Source organism: Rhea pennata, chromosome 7, assembly GCF_028389875.1.
Source record: "Rhea pennata isolate bPtePen1 chromosome 7, bPtePen1.pri, whole genome shotgun sequence".
NCBI classification, from domain to species: Eukaryota; Metazoa; Chordata; class Aves; order Rheiformes; family Rheidae; genus Rhea; species Rhea pennata.
Genome location: NC_084669.1, coordinates 35,550,448 through 35,569,757, shown reverse-complemented (window position 1 = coordinate 35,569,757; position 19,310 = coordinate 35,550,448). Strand labels below are relative to the sequence as shown.

At 37.3% G+C, this 19,310-nt stretch overlaps 1 protein-coding gene across 2 annotated transcripts in view; it reads right to left on the bottom strand.

Annotated features, from left to right (window-relative positions):
• MYPN (myopalladin) overlaps positions 1–19,310 on the bottom strand; it is a 62,223-nt gene that overhangs the window by 29,865 nt on the left and 13,048 nt on the right. For both annotated transcript variants that reach the window (XM_062579779.1, XM_062579780.1), the window contains exons 3-10: positions 11,904–12,079; positions 10,199–10,250; positions 7,989–8,136; positions 6,015–6,086; positions 5,670–5,811; positions 4,430–4,453; positions 2,265–2,381; positions 1,116–1,482 (exon numbers count right to left, since the gene is read on the bottom strand). In XM_062579779.1, coding sequence (XP_062435763.1) covers positions 1,116–1,482; positions 2,265–2,381; positions 4,430–4,453; positions 5,670–5,811; positions 6,015–6,086; positions 7,989–8,136; positions 10,199–10,250; positions 11,904–12,079 — 1,098 coding nt within the window. The remainder of the gene's footprint in view (positions 1–1,115; positions 1,483–2,264; positions 2,382–4,429; positions 4,454–5,669; positions 5,812–6,014; positions 6,087–7,988; positions 8,137–10,198; positions 10,251–11,903; positions 12,080–19,310) is intronic.

Sequence of the window (19,310 nt, the reverse complement as noted above, 5' to 3'; positions counted from 1 at the left end):
ATAATTTATGGCACAAAAATCATATTAAAGGTAGATTAAAATAGCAATTTCAGGCTTTCATACACTAGTGAACTGCAGAACTGAAACTGTGCAATCCTCATTTTTCTTTCATCTGCATAATACTGTACTCATTTGTTACAGGTTTTTTCTGAGAGAGAAATCCTGTTTTATGCAAGCATTGGGCAACACAAATAAACAAGGCTTCTGCTTACCCCTTAAGCACCCTATAGCACTGAAAGAAAATAAGCCTGTGAATGTGGGGCTAACATAAAAATCAGTGCTCCAAGTTCTGTGTCTGCTGCACAATATGTGAGTTCTGTTTCCTTGCTTGTAAAGCTGATACCATGAAATCACATCCTGCTTAAGGATACTAACAGATTGCTTTATAAAGTCCTTCCTGGGACGTTAGTTAAAGTTTCTGCCTGTTTATGAAATAAAATGAAGGCCTCCATACGCTCTTTGGAAACTAGACTGGGAAGGTTCTGAACCTGCTGAAAGGCTGTTTCTTAGTTTCTTCTAAGAAAATTACATTACTCCTTAAAATTTCCCCTCAGATTCACAGTGCACTAATCCTGCAGGTGCTTCTAAGTGGTTTCACATCATCATACACCTCCAAGTATTTTATTTATTTCAGGAGATTACTTTTGTGGAATATAAAGTCATGAGGCCCTGTGGACCTGCATATGCTTGCTATAATATGTATAAGAATAAATATGTCTACTTTTAGCAAAATTACATGCTCAGAATTGAGAAACAGACACTTGAAGAATCTGCTTTTATTTTGCCTGCACACTAGCAGTATTGTTCATCTCTTATTTACAGCACTGTGGAATTGAAAGGGTATTTAAAAGCAGAAAATATTTTCCTTTTGAATTTGGGAAGCACTTTACTTTTCTCAAGAGGAATGCGTAGAAAAAAAATCTAGCTTTTAAGATTATGGTTTATTTAGACCAGCACTATGTGATAAGGACTGTCTTTTTTCTTTGTACTGTGCTTCAACTTTTTGCACCTAGTGCAATAGTGTCCTGGTCTATGAGTAGGTCAGGTACATGTGATAATAGAGATACTGAATAACAACAGCGACACTGCTGAGACTTAGAATCCCTTTTACTTACAGCTTTGGTTTAGCCAGTACTGGCGGGGGTTCCTTGGAGGGTGATGTTGGCTCTGGTATTTTCATTGCCTGTCCATTTATCCTGTCTGGGAAATAGCTGGGTCTGGTCTGATTTGCAGCCTCAGGTCCATCCTCTGATGCTGATTCACTTTTATCATCTTCAGGCAGCTTGAAGTGCACACGGAGACCTATTTTGGAACTTGACCTAGGTTCATTGTGGTTCACAAGAACACCTTCGAGTTTCGGCTTTGGGGGCTGGTTTACCACAGGATGGGAAGGAGTCCGTGGGGGAGGTTGCTGTTCAGCAGCAATTAAGTTGATCGAGCTCATTGTTTGAAGAGTAGCAGCATTACTCTTGTCTTCAGATGCTAAAATTGGAAATATTAAACTTCTGGTTATACATAAATACCGCGAATTATAATAAAATAAGATAAAATCATGAAAGTTAGAGTTTGCAAAAACTTGCCCTAGTTTCCTATCCAGCTGTTGGAATGAGTTATTGGACTTCATTTATTTAACGAACTTCCTTAACGAAGGAATATTGTAAAGTGAATAAAAGAGAACCATAATTATTTTGGAAGATCCAGTAGTGGTCTACGGTCATGTTGCCCATGAATTCCACCTGTGTCTTCAGAATACAGACTTTCATTCCATTGCAGCTTTTTCGGTTGTGAAGAGCACTACCAGACCTTGAGCTAAACTGAACGCAACAGTGTTCAGTGCCTTCAAGCGCTGGTTCTTCACTCATCTACCTGGTTGGTGCCTTAGCAAAGTAAATCATTTAGGTAGTGTCAAAGGATCTGTTCTGAGGTTTCCTGCTTTGGGCTCTGCACTAAAGGTTTATTGAAGCAGCAAATGAGGCAGAGACCCCTGAGATTCCCCCCCACCCAAAAAAAAAAAAAAAAAAAAAAAAAGGCTATTGCCCAAATCCTGAGGTCAGCAAGTGTTTCCTTTGAGGAAGGGCTGCTGCGGGATTCACTCCGTAACATTGCTCACTCCTTCACGAGCGTCAGTGGCGTCTTTCTGACTGGGAAAGGGCACTCTGAAAAGGCAGCAAACTGTACGTTGGCTAAGCAGCCTGGGCTGCGCTGCGCGACAGCCTGCTGTGCTTACATCTTCCGGCAAGCAAAGGACTAAAAGCATCTCTTACCTTTGACAGTTAGATGAGCTATACTGGATACTGTGCCGTATTTATTGCTTGCAGTACATGTAAAACTGCCCGAATCTTCTGAGAATACTTCAGCAATTACCAGAGTACAAATTTCCTCTGCAAAGCATCAGAGCAGTGTTACTACTTTAGGAGAACATGCATTAAACAAAGACACAAAGACTTGGCTGCCCTGGGGGCCATTTCCTTAACGTTTTCCACCTTGCTCAGTTTGATTTTTGTTTCATCAGTATTAACAATTTTGGCAGGCTTTGTGTGCAGCAGCTGTTACCAGCATTGTCCGCAGCAGCTGGTACCCTCTGTGCTCCAACATGCCCAACCGAAGCGAGGAAGAACAGGTGTCAGTGCTCGGAAAACACAAGAAAATGTCCTCCCATGCACATGGAATGCAGCCTTTCTCCCTGAAGAGCTTAAAACTGAATTTGGAGAAATACAGTGGACTCTGGCCTCACAACTCACTAAAACGTGGGTTTTCTAAATCTCTTTGCAGATTGAAAGATTCGGTTTAGTTGATCAGGAACAATTCAAGTAGAGCCACCCTGTAAGGTGAAGAGATGCCAAATGCATATAATTAGGCCAGCATTTTTCAAAAGTGTCAGTGCAGGTTTGCAGAAAGAGGGGATTCTGCTAACTGTCCCTACAGAAAGTTGCCCTTTCCCTTTTTTGTGAAGATTCGTATAAACACCAAAAATGTGTCTGCAAAATTGTACTTGGAAAAATGAAATTCTGTCTCGAAAAATCAATCTAGGGTTAGGATATTCCTGTCTGGGAAATATCTGGCATGTCTAGGCAGCAACTACCAGCTGATGAATACCTGTAGTGGTGGGATTTTACAGATTTTGTTTCGTCAGATAGCTTGGAAGGGGAGGAAGGGTAACCTTTCAAATACATAGAAATGTGGGCTGACAGCATTTCTTTAGTAGTCAGTGCCTACTTTGCTACCATGTTGCAAGAACCTTTCCTACAAAACCACAGGTTTAGTATTTTATCAGTATTTCTATAGAGGACTAAAGCACATTTAAATTTTTTTATTTCATGTCATCACTGAGGAAAATCTAGTAGCAACACAGGGATTATTTGCTAACAGCTATAGGAGAATAATAGTTTATTATAGTACTAGGATTATAGAACTGATTTAAGGCATTATAGTGTCTAGTTTATAATACTTGGATTTGCCAACCATTGCGTGCATGGAAATCCAGATTCCTTCTGAATGAGTAGCAGGTGATGAGGCAGTGACAACTGCACCCAACTGATTACCCTCTAAAAACTGCTTCACATTACTCAGCAGTGATGCCACTGGACAGTAAAGGAATGGTATCGGTGTGCTGTGGTAGAAGCTCCATTTTTTCTTCCCAAGACTGAGAGAGAGACATTGCAGAGAGGGGGAAAATACAGGATTTCTCAGTCTCTTTCAAGACACCTTTTGAGTTAAAAAAAACTTTTAATAGAGCAGGGACAAAAGTAACGGAATCTCATATTCCATAAGAATTAAAACTCATTTAGTGATTTTCTTTTTAAGAGAGGCAGTTTTATTTTTTTAACAGTGAAAAGCATAACTGTGAGATTGCCTCATGGAAAGGTAATCAAAATCTGTAAGGCTTCTCTGCTCAAATCATGCAGAGTAGCCTACGTTCTGTTCTGACCCTCAAAATCAGCAAATCCAGCCACTTTTATAGGATTTGCTGATACCAGGGGTGGAACACCTGATGTGACACTCTCATATTACCCTGTAGAGAGCAAAGGGAATGGCTGACATGGCTAAACATCTGATGCAATGCTCCCTAACTGGTAAACTAGATAAAAATAGCTCAGTCCTACATCATCTGGTGTACTTCTGATCGTCAGATACAGGAGACTTTCATACATTCATTTTGTTAATCTTTAGCTTGTGAGAATGAAACGGTTAGGCCCTAAGACAGAATTGTGTCAAAGCAAGATAGAAACACCATTTTCTTCAAAATTATAAAATTAATTCAAGTTCTAGTGCATTTTATGTCCTGTAAACATTCTACACTGAAATGCATCTCCCCAATAGCTATAGAACATTTTTAAAAGTTACCTTAATTTAAATTACGTAGTTAAAATAACTCTTATTTTGTGAGGTTAATTCACCAAAAAGGAATAACACTTTAGATAGTACTCACCTGGTTCAGCCATAGATCGTGGTTCTAAAGGGAAGAGCAGAATTAGTAGATTGAATATATTTGCTTTTGCCAATACAATTAATTTTTTTCTTGAAGACTAACTAAAAGCTTGATTTTTCTCTATGATAAAATGATACAATATTCCTTTTGATGCGATTTTCTGTTCAAGGGATGGCAGAGACAGGCAAGCCTTGTACTCAACAGCATGTCAAGTCTACTGAACATTTTTCTTTATTTCAGTTCAGTAAAAAATTGGTAAAATATTATACATAAACTTGAAACTGTTTTAATGAGCCAGTGTTTGTGAAGTTGAATCTTTTGCCTGTTTCTACACGTACACAAAGTGTTAGAATCAGATCATTAGAGAAGGATTTGGTGGAAATATCTAGTTATATTTAATGACAAACCATTATATCGTCATGCTTATGTTTTATTTAGAATTTTTCTTTTGAAAAAGTAGTTCTTATTCACTGTAATGCTGTAGTGCACTGTAGTATATTTACCACAGCATTTATGAACAGGAGGTAAATTCTGCCAGTAGTAGTTTTTTGCATTCTTAGTACTATTTTAGTGTGTCCTGAAGACAGTTTCTGAGAATATTACATAGTGAAATCAAATTATGATAAAACATTGTTTCATTCAGATTTGTGTTAGTGTGACTTCTGTCAGGTTTTAGCAGTTATAGCATTCCAGAGAATTTTGAGGAAACTGCAGACATTTGGGCTACATTTGAAAATAATAATAGGAGCATATATTTACAATATCTATCATGATAGATATACACATGACACATGAATACATGAGGAAATGCATGTATGAAATCACTTTTGCTGATAAATAGGAAATCAACAATCCATAAGCTTTAGTATAAGTGCACTTAACCTTAACTGAAAGACGAGGCACTTTACAGGTGGTGGAAGTGTACATAAATGGTTATAAAAAGAAAACCAAACACAGCTGAAATAAGACTGACTCAGAAAAAGACATTGAAAGAGTAGACAGATGAATGTAGATGGCCAGATGATACAATAATTCAGGGAATCGGAGACACATACTACCTGTGAATATTCTGTTCAATTCACCCACAGTTTTGGCTTTTGGGACCCGGTTTTTATTGTCATAGAATATGGCTTAGGTAGTTATTCCTATGGCAATAAGAAATTCTAAGTGTTGCTATGTTAGGAATTTTATTGCATGCCAGTATTATATTAGATCCAACAGTTCCACACAGGAAACATACTTTTCTGTAATATCCTAAAATCTGGAGAATCTGCTATCAGTGTTCCTTCTCTGTACCATTCAACCTTTGGAGAAGGAGCTCCTTTCACCCGACATTCAAAGACGACAAGTTGACCTTCAGAAGCTGAAATATCCTGTAACATCTAATAAAGAAAATGAATAGAAACAGTCAGTTTTATTGGTCCAGAAGTAATACTGATTTTCATAAGTTTTCATAATGCCACTTAAATTTTTGAATGCCTTAAAATGTACAAATAATTCCATTTTTCCTTTGATAGCTATAAAATTTTAATTTTAAAAATAAAACTTAATTTTTAGTTTTCAAATATATCGTAAAACAAATTACCTTTGTAAATACAGGAGCAGCTATTATAGGTCTTCCATCCAGTCCTTGCAAATAGTTAGTGGGGCTTTGAGCCTGTAGATTGCAAAACATCACATGAAGAAGTACAGGTATACGGAGGATATTCCATATACAGGAGAAGCATGGAGTGTCCTTGCATGCTAATTAAATCTTTTGAAAATTAAAAAGCACAACTACCAATCCTCTTGGATATTAAGTGGAGAGGGCTTCCCTTTCATAAAGTAAAAATTTTATTCTAGGTTAAATAAAATCTGAGACTGAATATTAAAAAATGTATTGCGCTTAGGATAGCATTCCTATTATAGAGCCTTAGACTGAAAAATCATTCCAGTGCTGTATACTAGAAATACAGAAAGTGTTCGTTTTTCCTTAAGAGAACTGTGTTCCAGAAGGAAGCGGACACCTGACTTTATGCCAAATTGCAAGTCAAATCCTTGTAAGGTCCCCTGACCTTATTTGAAGTGCGTTTTATGCTCTTGGAATGGCACAAAACAGATTTTGGTGGGAAAAGGTGCAAAACAGATTATTTAATGGGGTGAATAAAAGTTGCTCTTTTGTAGGATATGCATAGTGATCTTTCTGGTTGTATTGCTGCCTGAGTACCATAAATGCTATTTTAAAACATTGCCTTATCGTGTTATTCATGTCAAAGAAGACCTTATTGCAGTGTATTATAATACCCATCATTAATACTTCAGGAAGGCAAATCTGTGTAGGCTGCTTGGTGTAGACTCCTTTTAAGCATCTGACTTACAACATATTCATGGATGTTAATAAGGGAAAATTAAGTCATGTGTGTGACTGCTACTGTAAATCTCTTCCTTTGCCAAAACCGAACAGATTTACAGAGGTGCAATATCTCCCTACTGATCCCCCTTAATGAAATCAAAATGAAATTACTTTCCTCTTAGCAAAATTTCCATATACAACTTGATTAATGTAGTTTTTCTTTTTGATGGGAATAGAAGCTGCCCCAAATCAGCAGAATTAGTCATGCAGTATCTTTGGAGAACATATACAAATTTTATAGGTAGTATCTTATAAGCCAACAAGACTGAAAGTGGTAATTTTTGAGGAAACTATCAGTCTGGAGTTAGGCAACCTATGTCAATATGTATTAGAAAGGCTTAATTCTATTGTCATCATAGTAAAAGGTAAACTTCCATTGCTTCAGCTATTCTGTGTCCATTTATTGGTTGCCACCTAATTCTAGGTTGTAGACATGTTAAACACAGTTCAAAGGAAGTTTCTTGTTAGCGTTTCAGTTCTATTTGTTCATAACTTTGAATTAAATATGACTAATAGTTCCTATTAGGAAAGAATCCACAGTTAGGTGTATCCTGATAGTTTGCAACAGAAAGGACTAGAAATACATGCTAAATTAATTAGAAACTCTTCAATATGGATATTGAAATGTTATATGCTAAACAAGCATAACTACATATAAAGTAAACATAGTAGTGAAATGATTTAGCCTAAAATAAATCTCACATTAAAAAAATGATCTGAAGTGAGTTTTGTAGAGAGCGAGAGGGAAAAAAATTATTGGCTGTCTCTATTGAAAGTGAATGAGTCAGTCTGCAATATGAAGATGCAAGCGAGCTTACTTACGCATCCAAGTGCCCTTCACGGCATGCAGAGTCTGCCCTGCCGGAGTGCGTGCGGTGCCTGCCGCTGCCTGGGCTGCCAGCAGCTGCTCCTTTTGCTCACCGCCGCAGAGATGCCTGCAACCTGGGAAGGAAAGGTTCCCTTCCCTCTGCCAGGTGCTAAAGGTTAGCTGGCAGGCATAACATCTGTGTGCGCTACAACTGCATGCGTATGCTGTTCAAAGATGAAGTTCAACACAGCAAAGTAAAAAGCAGGAAATCTGGGGGTTCTGAATCATAAGCTGTAGAAGAAATACCTTTCTAAGAGCCTTCATTTTTCCTTGGAAATATACCATATTGTTTCCCATACCTGATTAACTGGTGTTGATGCAGGCTGAACTGGTACAGACACAGGTTGAACCATAGCAGATGGTGCCTTGGAAGTTTCTTGGTGCTTGGTTGCAGCTTTAGCAGTAGGAGATGCTGCATTCAAAGAGATGTCGGCTGTCTTTGCGGTTCTGTGAAAGATGAACCAAAAAGAACGTTCTGTTGCTTGTATTCTTAGTAGTATTCTTGCATAGTATTTTTTTGTAGCTGGAAGCTACAAAAAGTCCTTCCCAGCTACATAGCAATCCCACTCTCACTTCTGAGATTGGGTTCCGGTTGATCTAAACAGAGTGTATGCCCAGGTAAATTGCATTTTGTAAGAATCAGGCTGCTTATCACTCATACGTGCTTCAGTTACAGCAAATATAATAAAATGACCTGGATTAGCTCAACTATGGCTTGAAAACTGCTCTCATCAGCTCAGAGCAGCATGAGAGGGCAGTGCCAGTTTCTCAGTTTTGCATACCGCTCCCTGAAATGTATGAAGCTATGAGCCTACAAGGTAATGGAAATATTGTGGTCTACTTGGACAGAGAATCGATAATCTTCTGCTGAAAAAAGTAGAGAGATAAGTTTTCTGGTGAACATCTGATGCAATTTTGGTAGTGTACAGGTCATCACCTGTTCAATTTTGTTAGGTTGTTTCTATATGGAAGTAGATAGGTGGCCCTGTTTGTTTTTACTGCAAAGTGAAATAATGTAAACAATGAAGTCTTTTTACTTGGTTTTGTTAAGTGTTGTATTGGCTGCTTTGGCATGTACCACACGCCCCTCAGGAAAGCCAGCCTTCAAATCACAGGAAGCCTTACTCAGAGTGAACATACAGTTGCTGAGATCACTGATTTCTCATTTGAAATTGTGAATATTTTTAGCAGCTGTTCTCAGATTAATTCCCTTCCATTACAGGTGTTCAGGTTGTTGTGATGACAGCTGGAGGCTAAACAAAAATAAAAAGATGCCCTATTATACTCAAATCTTATCTTTTGTAATTCTGTATTTTGTAATTCTGACTTGAGGACACCCAGCTACAATGTCAGAGCAGCTTTCCTTTTTTCCTAAGAAATAAAGAATGCAACACATTTCTTCAAAATTTAATGAGGTAAGCAACCTAGAGATGCCATCAAATGATCAGGATCATGGTCAACAAACACTACATCAGCATCTAATGGGAAAAACAATGTTGTACTTGAGACTTTTGGAAAAGTCTGAGCTAGAACTATCAAAAACTTAGCAATTGATCTGAAAACCTGTGAACCATTGTTGCTCTGATGTTTTATATTATTTGCTAAATTTTGCAGTCAATGAACCAATCTCATCTGGAGTATTTTATGACTTTGAGGTAGAAAAATCACGTAAGACTGGGTTTGCCTTATGCTGTGTTGAAGTCAGTCAAACACACTGTAGTATTTTCTCTTGTATTTTGGAAGAAAATGAAATATGTAGTGAATATAACCTGCCTTAATAAATAATGAAAAAATCCAGGCATATAAGTCTATCTGATCAAAAGTTTCTCTTTATGAAGCACTCATTGCTTTTGGGATTGAATTCGTATGTACAAAGGAGTTCAAAATAAAACATCGATTATTTTGGTTTTCAATCAGTATGAATATCTTCCCCATTGATAGAAGGACATCTGTTCATTCTAACAACATTGGATCAAGTACTAAATGCACAGGGAATAGATTTCACTTAGGAAAAATAAAAAAATTCCAAGGTTTTAGGTTAAATGCATCTGGCAGTTTTTCTCTCCTGTACGCTCATCAATTCAGTTAACTCCAGTTCACATATATTAATTTCTTTATGTTAAATCTAAGTAGTTCATGGATAGTAATCTTCTGCTGAAATCTGCATGACATATCATATTTTCATGTGAGAAATTTTACTGCACTGTATTTTCAAGACAGACACTTATTTCAGTATTTAAGTCAGGTGTAGTCAAACAGCGTCTATTTTAGTAAATTAATTTTAGTAGCTTAATCTTTTATTTAGCATATTTCTTCTCTTGTCTACATTTAATATAAAGTTTGAAATAATATTTTAAGGTTTGTTTGAGCACACAAACAACAACAACAAACCCAAAGCTTAACATGTTGGAAGCTGCAAAATGTGAATATAAACTGAAATTTCTGCTCTTACTTGTGGGTTTTTTTTATCTATGAGAAATACAGAAGATTTAATATATATCAAACTTACCGATTCATTTCGTCTTTGATGGTTTCGCCTTCAGAGTCAGAGGAGGAGACTCCTACCAAAAAAAAAAAAAAAAAAGAAGAAGAAAGAAAGAAAGAAACAGAAAAAAATCAATTAGCAGAGTGAATTTGGAGAAATTTGTCTAAGAATCATGCAAACTTTTATTAAGACTCCCTCTAGAACATTCTAAGCATATATATTATAAAGCTATGCCAAAAGAAAGAACCATGTTGCAGTGGAAATTAGCCAAAATTGCATGCTGTGTAAGATGCAGAACTGCTATGGACATTATCTGCATTAGCAGATTTAGACAGTATGCAGCTGAAGTGAGGAAAACATCATCCAAGAGTGAATGCCCACCTGGGTGCTCCTCAGTTTCTCTTTAAAATGACATTAGTATGATTTAGTCTTTGATTGCTGCTCTGGTTTAAGTAAGAGCTTTTTTCTCAGATACCAGATTCTATGAGTAAAACAAACAAACAAACAAAAAAAAAAAATGTGGAGGAGAGAGAGATCTGGAATCATATCTATTATTCCTATGCTAGTGCCTTGTAGCACGGTCTGGAGAAGAAGACATTAGCTGAGTTTACTGACAGCTGTCTTACTGAGGCATTTTACACTTCTGATTCAACCTTCACTGCATCTGAAATGTGCATTTTCTCCGTGGTCCCTGCCAATGAGCATCTCCTCCAGCCATGGCTTCCATCCAGCCTCCACTGCATTAGGTAAAAGCAGGCCTTGGCCCCAGTCTTGAGAACTAGTAAATCCCTGCCAAGTATGCCATTAATATCAGGGGCAGTGCAAATGCTAAAAAAAGGATTTGTCCTTTCACTGTCAGATTAGAAATGTGGAAGAAGAATAACAGCAAAGGAAAAGTACCCTTGCATTAAGTAGGGTAGATGATAGTTTAATTTATGAATGGTCCCACTGTTGTCAGTGATGGTACTCACAGTATGATATTTCTCTGCCTGGCAACTAAAGAAATACAGGAGAAAAAAAAATTCTATATATGTATTTTAAATTTGCAATTCTAATAGCATAATGATGGATGCAATATAAAATCCTACAAAAAAAAAAAAATACAGAAAGGCATATAACAAGTATCTTTAAGCCAGGTAGGATATATTGAATAACTTAAGAGGAAAGAAAAGACTCTTAAATTTGCTGATACATACTCTGTTTTGTTTGGAACATCTATTGTGCAAGTAAAAGATCAAATTGCGAATATGTACTATTATATTTTGGTTACAAGGTCCCAATAGCAGGTTAGGATCAGGCTACTTTTACATTTTTCTCATTGAAAAAGGCAAAAACCACCCTATATTCAATTTCTACTAATGGCTGAAGGGAAAAGAGATTAATAAAAATAAGATACACAGATAAGGCTTCTTTTATTTCCCTTAAGTAACCACAGATAAAAAATACAGGGTGGCATCAGAATCTCTGTATTTTTAGACTTTCATCTTATAATGAGATATATACAATCTCTGGAAACAACACAATAAAAGTACGTGGAACGGGAAGTCATAATACTTGTTTGAAGAATGTTTTCTAGCGAAATAATAAATGTGTTAACGAGGAATGAAACTGTTAACTTCCTGGTATGTATTCTGTGCAACAAATCTAATATACAGTTACTGTACCAAGTATCTAATTGTATCATAATTTTGTGTTACGAATTTCATTCTGCAACAATTGCTAACATTACCTTCTATGTAAATCTCTGCAGAAGTGGAGTCTGTTCCATAGATGTTTGAAGCAAAGCACGAGTAACGTCCTGTATCCTCCTCAAAGGCTTCAACAATAACCAAGGAGTGCTGATCTCCTGCCTGGATAATTTGAATGTCTGGTGAGTTTTCAAGTTCTTTCCCTTCACAATACCACCTGTAAGGCAAAAAGAAGTTGTTTATCTAGGCAAACAACTTGACAACTAGAAGGACAATGTAGTGGTTATCACATCTGCTTTACCCGCTGAAGGTTCTGGGTTCAAGCCCCAGTGGAACCAGCACCAAGAAAACTTTGGGAGGTTGGACTAGGTGATCTCCAGAGGTCTCTTCCAATCTTACTGATGCTGTGACAATGCCAGAAGTCTTTCTCACAATAAAACAGGAGGTACAACTTTTGTAGAGCAATTTGTGATATAATTTGGCCATGAAGAAATCCCCAAGGGAATATCTTGGCAAAAAAAAAAAAAAAATATAAAGCAGTCTGTACCATGGAGAACCAGACTCTAGTAGAAGCATAATGAAGAACTGAAAAGTGAGCCTCAAAGGGCCTTTGAGGTATGAGGGAGTACGAAGCTGGAACCTAAATGCTGATTACATAGCTAAAAAGTAAACTGCGTACTATTTGTGCACCATCAATCCTAGCTGTCCAGTGTGGCTTCCTTAAAGTAGACAGGGTATTCCCCAGTCTACTTGGAGTTGCATGTTAGTGTAATCTCTAGCTGTACAGTGAACTGACTTGAGTATACAGCCTGGAAACTGTATAGGTCAGTCTTCTGCAGGGGAGTTCCTGCACGGTAGAGTGAATCACACTGCTTGTCACAAAATTACCTTTTTGAAAAACAGTACTTTGTAGCTAAAGAGCTGGAACTTAAAGTCCTGTTTTGTGTTCCCTTATCCTCTTTTGAAGTTGGCAGCCTCTGTTATAAGAAGGATTGAAATTTGGTCTTAGAAAACAACCTTCATGGAAATAACACTTTCAGTTGCAATTGGCAGTCATGTCATAAATATTATCTTGTTAAAAAAAATAAGAAAGTGCCCCAGCTCTCTTCCCTGACTTTTCACAGTTAATGTACAGATTTGCTTCTATAAAATACGCTCACATCCCTCTTGCAGTTTTACCAATGAGAAATTGGCACTGCTTTGTACGGACAACTTCAATCAAAGTTAGGTGGTTCTCTTCCATTTGAACATTAAAATTGTGATAGACAAGCTCTAGGAGATCTGGCATCTGTATTGAAAATGTTACCAGCCTGATGTTGATTTCTTTGCTGGAGATTACTCACTCTAAAGCACGGGTGGCAGATTCAGGTGCATTCCAAGGCCCAGGTGTCTCAATTCGGCTCTGATGAAAATGAGTTTGCACTAAAACACTAGAGGTATGGAGCTAGGATAACTGAACCTCTATATCACTTTTGCTAAGTGTTAGTAACCTCCAAAAGAAGAGGCTGCGCAGTCAAGAGGCTGTAGCTGCATCTTAAATTGCTACAGCTGTTTGCTTGAAGTGAATGTGAGCTCATTTGATAGGTTTTCTACCACTCTGGTAGACAAACTGAGATACTCTGAGGTATTTTCTGTCAGTGAGCAGTCTGGTGAGGATAGCACTTCACTTCAGGATAGCATTCAGCAGCCTTTCATGCTACCTCTCAAGCCTCAAAGAACTTTGTTTAAGGCATTTCACAATACAGCATAAACACCTCTCTGGATATTAACCAAATCCAGGCAATGTGCAGCACCTTTGGAAATTTAGGAGACAGTAGTCAATATACGCACATGTCCTTGGATGCCAGGTGGATTAGTACACATAACAAGATAAATAAGAACTTACTAGGTGTTACTAGGTGTTCTGGCTCAGATTACAGGTCTAATTCGCCCAGCATCCTGTCTCTGACAGTGGCCAAAAGAAGACATGTAGGGAAGAGTGTAAGAACAGAGCAAGTACGTATATAAGAAATGTATGTATTTCTCCTGAGTATCTACCCAGTCTCCAAACATCTTTTTTCAGAATGTCTGAGGGAGTACGGTGAAATAAGTTTTAAATGGCAAATTCACTGTTCTTAAAAAGATTGTCTACAAACTGATGGATTTAATGGATTTCACTATCACTATTCATATATATATTTATATATACACATATATAACTATCATTTTTCATATATATATACATATATATATAGCTATTATTATTATTTTACTATCTATTACTTCCTAGTAGACTAGACTGTATGGTTCCTTGCTAACATTTTCCTTTGCAAAACCTGCTTTTTATTCCTTTATGGTCACTTAATCGTATCAATAGTTTAAGTATATACATATTTATTTTGAAAGAATTAGTTTGCATTTCCATTCAAAATACATTTCCTTTAAAAATAATGATTTTTTAAACTTTTTTCTTCCAATTGAGCTGTAATTCCACTACAGTCCAAGGATCTGATCCTTTGATACAAACCCCTTCAAACAGAAAGAACAGCTACAGTTAGTTTAAATTTTGCCCATAATGACTTGCCCAAGTCAGTTATTTTCCCCACTAGTAATTAGATATAGCCTTATTTTGATGGCCTGTGCTCCACAAAAGTTCGTATTACATTTGCTGTTCTGTTCAGACATGTAGGTGCAGACACCACACCTAGTACTGGAGATGAAAGACAGGACACTTGGTATCACAAACTCAAACAGTTAATGCTCAGGATAAAGGAATAGCTCTAACAGCTCTGGGTAAGTAAAGGACAATTTTAGCAGTCCCAGTGCAGAAGTACAGTAACATGTACAACCAGGTTGATTGAAAAGGCCATTTTTAGATTCCAGACATAGAAATTATGTGGGATTCCTGAGATCTCAAAGGGCAAATTTCTTGATTTTATACATAGTATAATTTATTCTTCTGTTGTTTTCAGGAGTTGCAAGTGGTGATAATTGATGATAGTCGCATTGTTAGGAGAGAAGACTGAGGGTTTATGCACGGCTGTGTGACTACAGTCACAAATTGGGTGTCTGAATATGCAAATGGGCATTTGGATGTGTAATTCATGTAGGCAATTGTGTAACTTGGGAGCTGAGTCATGGCACTTACTCATGTCTTTTTATATACCTCCCTCATGCCTCTTCCTTATAATGTAGTCTTGTTTTACATGTTAGCTTTAGCACTTATGAAAAGCTATTAAAGAGAGGAATATCCATGTTCTAGAATCTGATCTCATTTTCAGCAGCATCTTTTCAGAACGTTACAATAACTTAAGCAGTACAGTAATATTATATCTCTGTGTCCTCTCAAATGTGATTCCTCACTCAAGTGACACAAAGCAAAACGTATTATACAAAATGCTGTGATATAATCACCAGTAAGATATAAGAATTCTTTGTGTTCCTGCTGATCAGCTTTTCCAATCAACCTGTTCTGTTTGCATAGATAAGTCTGTATTGCATGCCTTTGTGAGGTGAAACCTGATTTCTTATAAACAAAATTAAAAACAAGTTTTGCCTCTTTGCAAGTTATTTCTCCCAGTTATTTTAGTAATACATGAGTAGCATATTCCTTTAATAGACTCAAAGAGATGATGAGGCAGGCTTGAGTTGCTGCTTTTCTTTGCAGGTATTTTTTCCTTTGACCAGTCCAAAATTTGCAATGTAAAACTTCAGGAGTAAACTTCTGTTTCAAGCCTGGGTTTAGTTTTCCTATGCAATCTGCTCTTTAGTCACTAATTTCACATTACTTAATGTTAAATTATTTTGAGATTAAGCCAAGAAAAAGAGTGTGGTAAAGATACGTTATCTTTTTGCAGCACTTATAAGTGAAAAACAAGTATTTCTGTCTTGTAAGCTTTAGGGAAATATTTGGTATGGCTGCTTATTGACATTTTATTTTATTCTTACCATTGAAACATTGTACGTGGTAGCAAAGAGATATCATTTGCAAGAGGAGTTCTGACACTGAGATATGTGACATGACTAAAGTAGCAATACTCTCCGTCACTGACATTTCATTCCTGCCATGAATTGTAATGATAGCTTCATCATACACGGCAGATTCACATCAAGCACAGGCAGTGTCATCCACTGTGCCAAATTCATCCTAGGGATAAATCCATTGACTTGATTGGAGTTGCATGTAACAGAAGTTTGGCTCTGTAGCCTTGGAGGTCTAAAACAGATAAAGGCTTTCTTTTGGCAAAAGGAAAAAAAATTCTTAATCAATCTTATGTGATTTTAGCATCTCTAAAATCTGTAATTAATGGCAGATCTGTTTTCCTTAACTAAAGCAGTGCTAAAATGCACCTTTTAAGCTATCTATGCCTATGTTAAAGAATGCTTTCATGGAAACCGTATGACATACAGCCTGTTTTTAGAACATCAAATCCTCATGACACTTCCAGGATGGCTGTGTATGCCAAACCATGCAACGTGATTCATAAGTAAAATTAACCTAGGAATGATGAGCCAAACAGTTTGGAGAAATGTAGGCACCTCTGAACTTGAAGGAATATGGAGCACTCTGCTCATGGAGAGGAGTGAATGTCATACCTATCATTAGTCAAACAGAAACAGAGCTGTAGAAGGAAGCTTGAGAAGGAGGTCATCAGAACCTTTAATTTTTTTTTGCAAATATGCCAGACACTTCTCTTAAATGGTTATTTCTAACCTCCACTATAGTCAGAGTAAATTAATCAATCAATAATTGTAGAAATGTTCTTTAATTGTGAGGTAATGTTTGAGCTTACTACAAGCTCATGAACTACAGGCTGAATCTCTGTTCCTCTTTTTTATGTCACTGCGTTTATTCCTTATGACAATGCATGGTGATACTTAAAAAAATGAGTAACATTTAATTTGGACTTCTTTATGGATAGATAGGCTTAACCAGCTTTCTCTAATGATGTGCTTCGTTATGTTTCTCTGAAATATGTGGGCTTATTTACAGTGATACTGGCCAGCTTTACATTAAGGCAGAGTTATCTTCAGAAAGATTTGGACAGCTCTGTATTGAGCCAAGCAGGTTTTTAGCACTTTGTATACTGATACTTTCAGTCAGTTCCCAGCTTGTTCTCTTGCTCCTCCATCCAGTTTCCTGTCCCTGACTAAGCCCTCCTATATACCAAATAGTTACCTGCCAAGCCTGTAAATTATACTGCTTTTACCACTGCCAATAATATTTTGACCCAGATCCATCATGTATGTCATTTACACTATTTTTTACATCATGAGTAGTTTTGTACTCCCTCATTTTCAAATGCAGTATTTTTCGTGGTATTTCCATCATATTTTACTATCTTCCCATTCCTGTGATACATCAATTTGCTTCTAAACCTCTTATCTCTCTTATAATCCAAACTATGTCAGTATAACCATCTGTTTGCTCCTCGTGGTGACTGAGAAAATACATTACAGAGTGTTTTGAATCTTGTTACAGTTTCACAAAGTTCTGGGCTCCCACAGCACCACTCCTACACTCTAAGTATAGATATTACAAGCATTACAAGTACCTTATGATTTATTTCTGTGATTAGGAAGTCCAGTGAAGGGACAGAGGACATGGACATAGTCAAGCATGAATTAGCACATAAGTGTCCAAGGGAAGCTCGTTTACTGAACAGGGCATTCAGCTACATTGAGGGAAGAAGAAATCATGCCTTAGAGCCAGCCAGCATTAAGCAGTCTTTCATCAGTTGCTGCCTTGTCAATTATTCAGTTCTTGGGATTACTGATTTTTGTATCTATATCTTCTTTGTCTATTAAAAACCTCTCTCCTTTCCTTGCATAGATCCATAGATTTTGATTTAGCCATAAACCTCAGAAGGCTGTTACCTCAAAGCAAGGTGGTCACCAGTTCTAAGCCTGGCACTGGAGACAACTTAGCATCTATCTACAGCCAGCAGGATGCCTTCTTCACTACTCTGGAAACTCTAGCAGCAGGTCAAAGACAAACTATTTTTAGTGAATAGTGCATTCTCACAATTCCCATGGTTTGTGGAACACATATCCCAAAGTAAGTTGCTTTCTGGTTTCCTTTTGCTGTGACAGTGACTAAAAAGGCCATGATCACTGACAGTACATGAAAATTTATCACTTAGGCAAACGGATTTCTTTACGTGTTACTCCTACATATTGGAACTGAAAGAATCTTGAATGAACAGGAAAAAAAATGCACTTGACAAACAGTTATAATCAGGAAACTCTTTTCAAGAAGCTAACCTTCCCAGTTTTCTCCTTAATACAGCACGTATGTGTACAGACACACCCCCACACCCATACACACACCCATACACACCCCTGAATGAACGATTTCAGGGTAAATTAGCCTCTCTCTTCTTTCATGCGCTGAATCCCTTGTGCCCTGACAGGCTGCAATGAATGCAAGGAACCTTCTGTCACTTAATGTAGAGCATGCTTGAGCCGTTAGTGCAACTGGCAGGAGCCTCATATTCTCTAGTAACCTATTTGTGTGCCCATGCCCTTAGAAAGGTGTTCAGTCCATTTTGGACTTCTGGGTTAGCTCTTCTGAGACCTTGGTCTGGCTACATGCCTGAGTCAGCAGACGAAGTAGGCATTTCTGTTCGGTGCTATGCAGTGCCTGCAGTGTATTATCAGTAGGAAAGGCTGGCTGATACCTGTTTTATAGGAGTGTAAAGGCTCCCATACTGACTGTCATGCACATAAGTAGCTTAATTTATTATTTAAAATAAACAAAATCAAATGTTAAGATAGAAATTTCAGTGAAAAAACTTTAGTTCTGTTGGGACAGAAATAAGCTCAGCTTACAAAGATTCCATCCTGCAATTCCATGGAATCAAACAAGCCCTGAACTGGGTGCACAGTTCAGGCATCCTGGACATCCATGGTACGCCACGGGATGACTTATTGTTCTGGATTTTCTGATTTGCCCTGTGAGGTTTCAGTGACTTTATAGTTTCAGCTTCTAATTCAGATACTTGTTAAATGCCTGAACTTAGATAGCACGAATACTCTTATCAGTTTTATGTTGTGTGGGTATGGTGTGGTGCACTTTTAAGAAGATGGTGCTGTGGCCTTCTGGAGAAATGTATATATTTAATAGTGTTTGCCAGAGCATATTTGTGTAAGTGAGCCAGTCAGTGTTCTTTTCTGAATACAAATAAAGCAGGACTTAGTTTGTGTACAGATGTACACACATAAGAGAAAATTGTTTCATTTGTTTTCATTCTGTTATAAATAGTGAACAATAAGAGAAAGAAAAGTTATTTCTCATGTCCAGGTTAGGGATCCTATTGACATTTTTAATATCCAGAAGTATTATCAAAACAAGTGACTGGGGAAATCAGTCTCAAAATCTTTAGAAACAAAAGATGTCTTCAGAAAAGGGTGCTAGTATCTAGGTTATGGTAATATTCCCTATCTGCTCAGCTTTTCTGTCAAAAAGG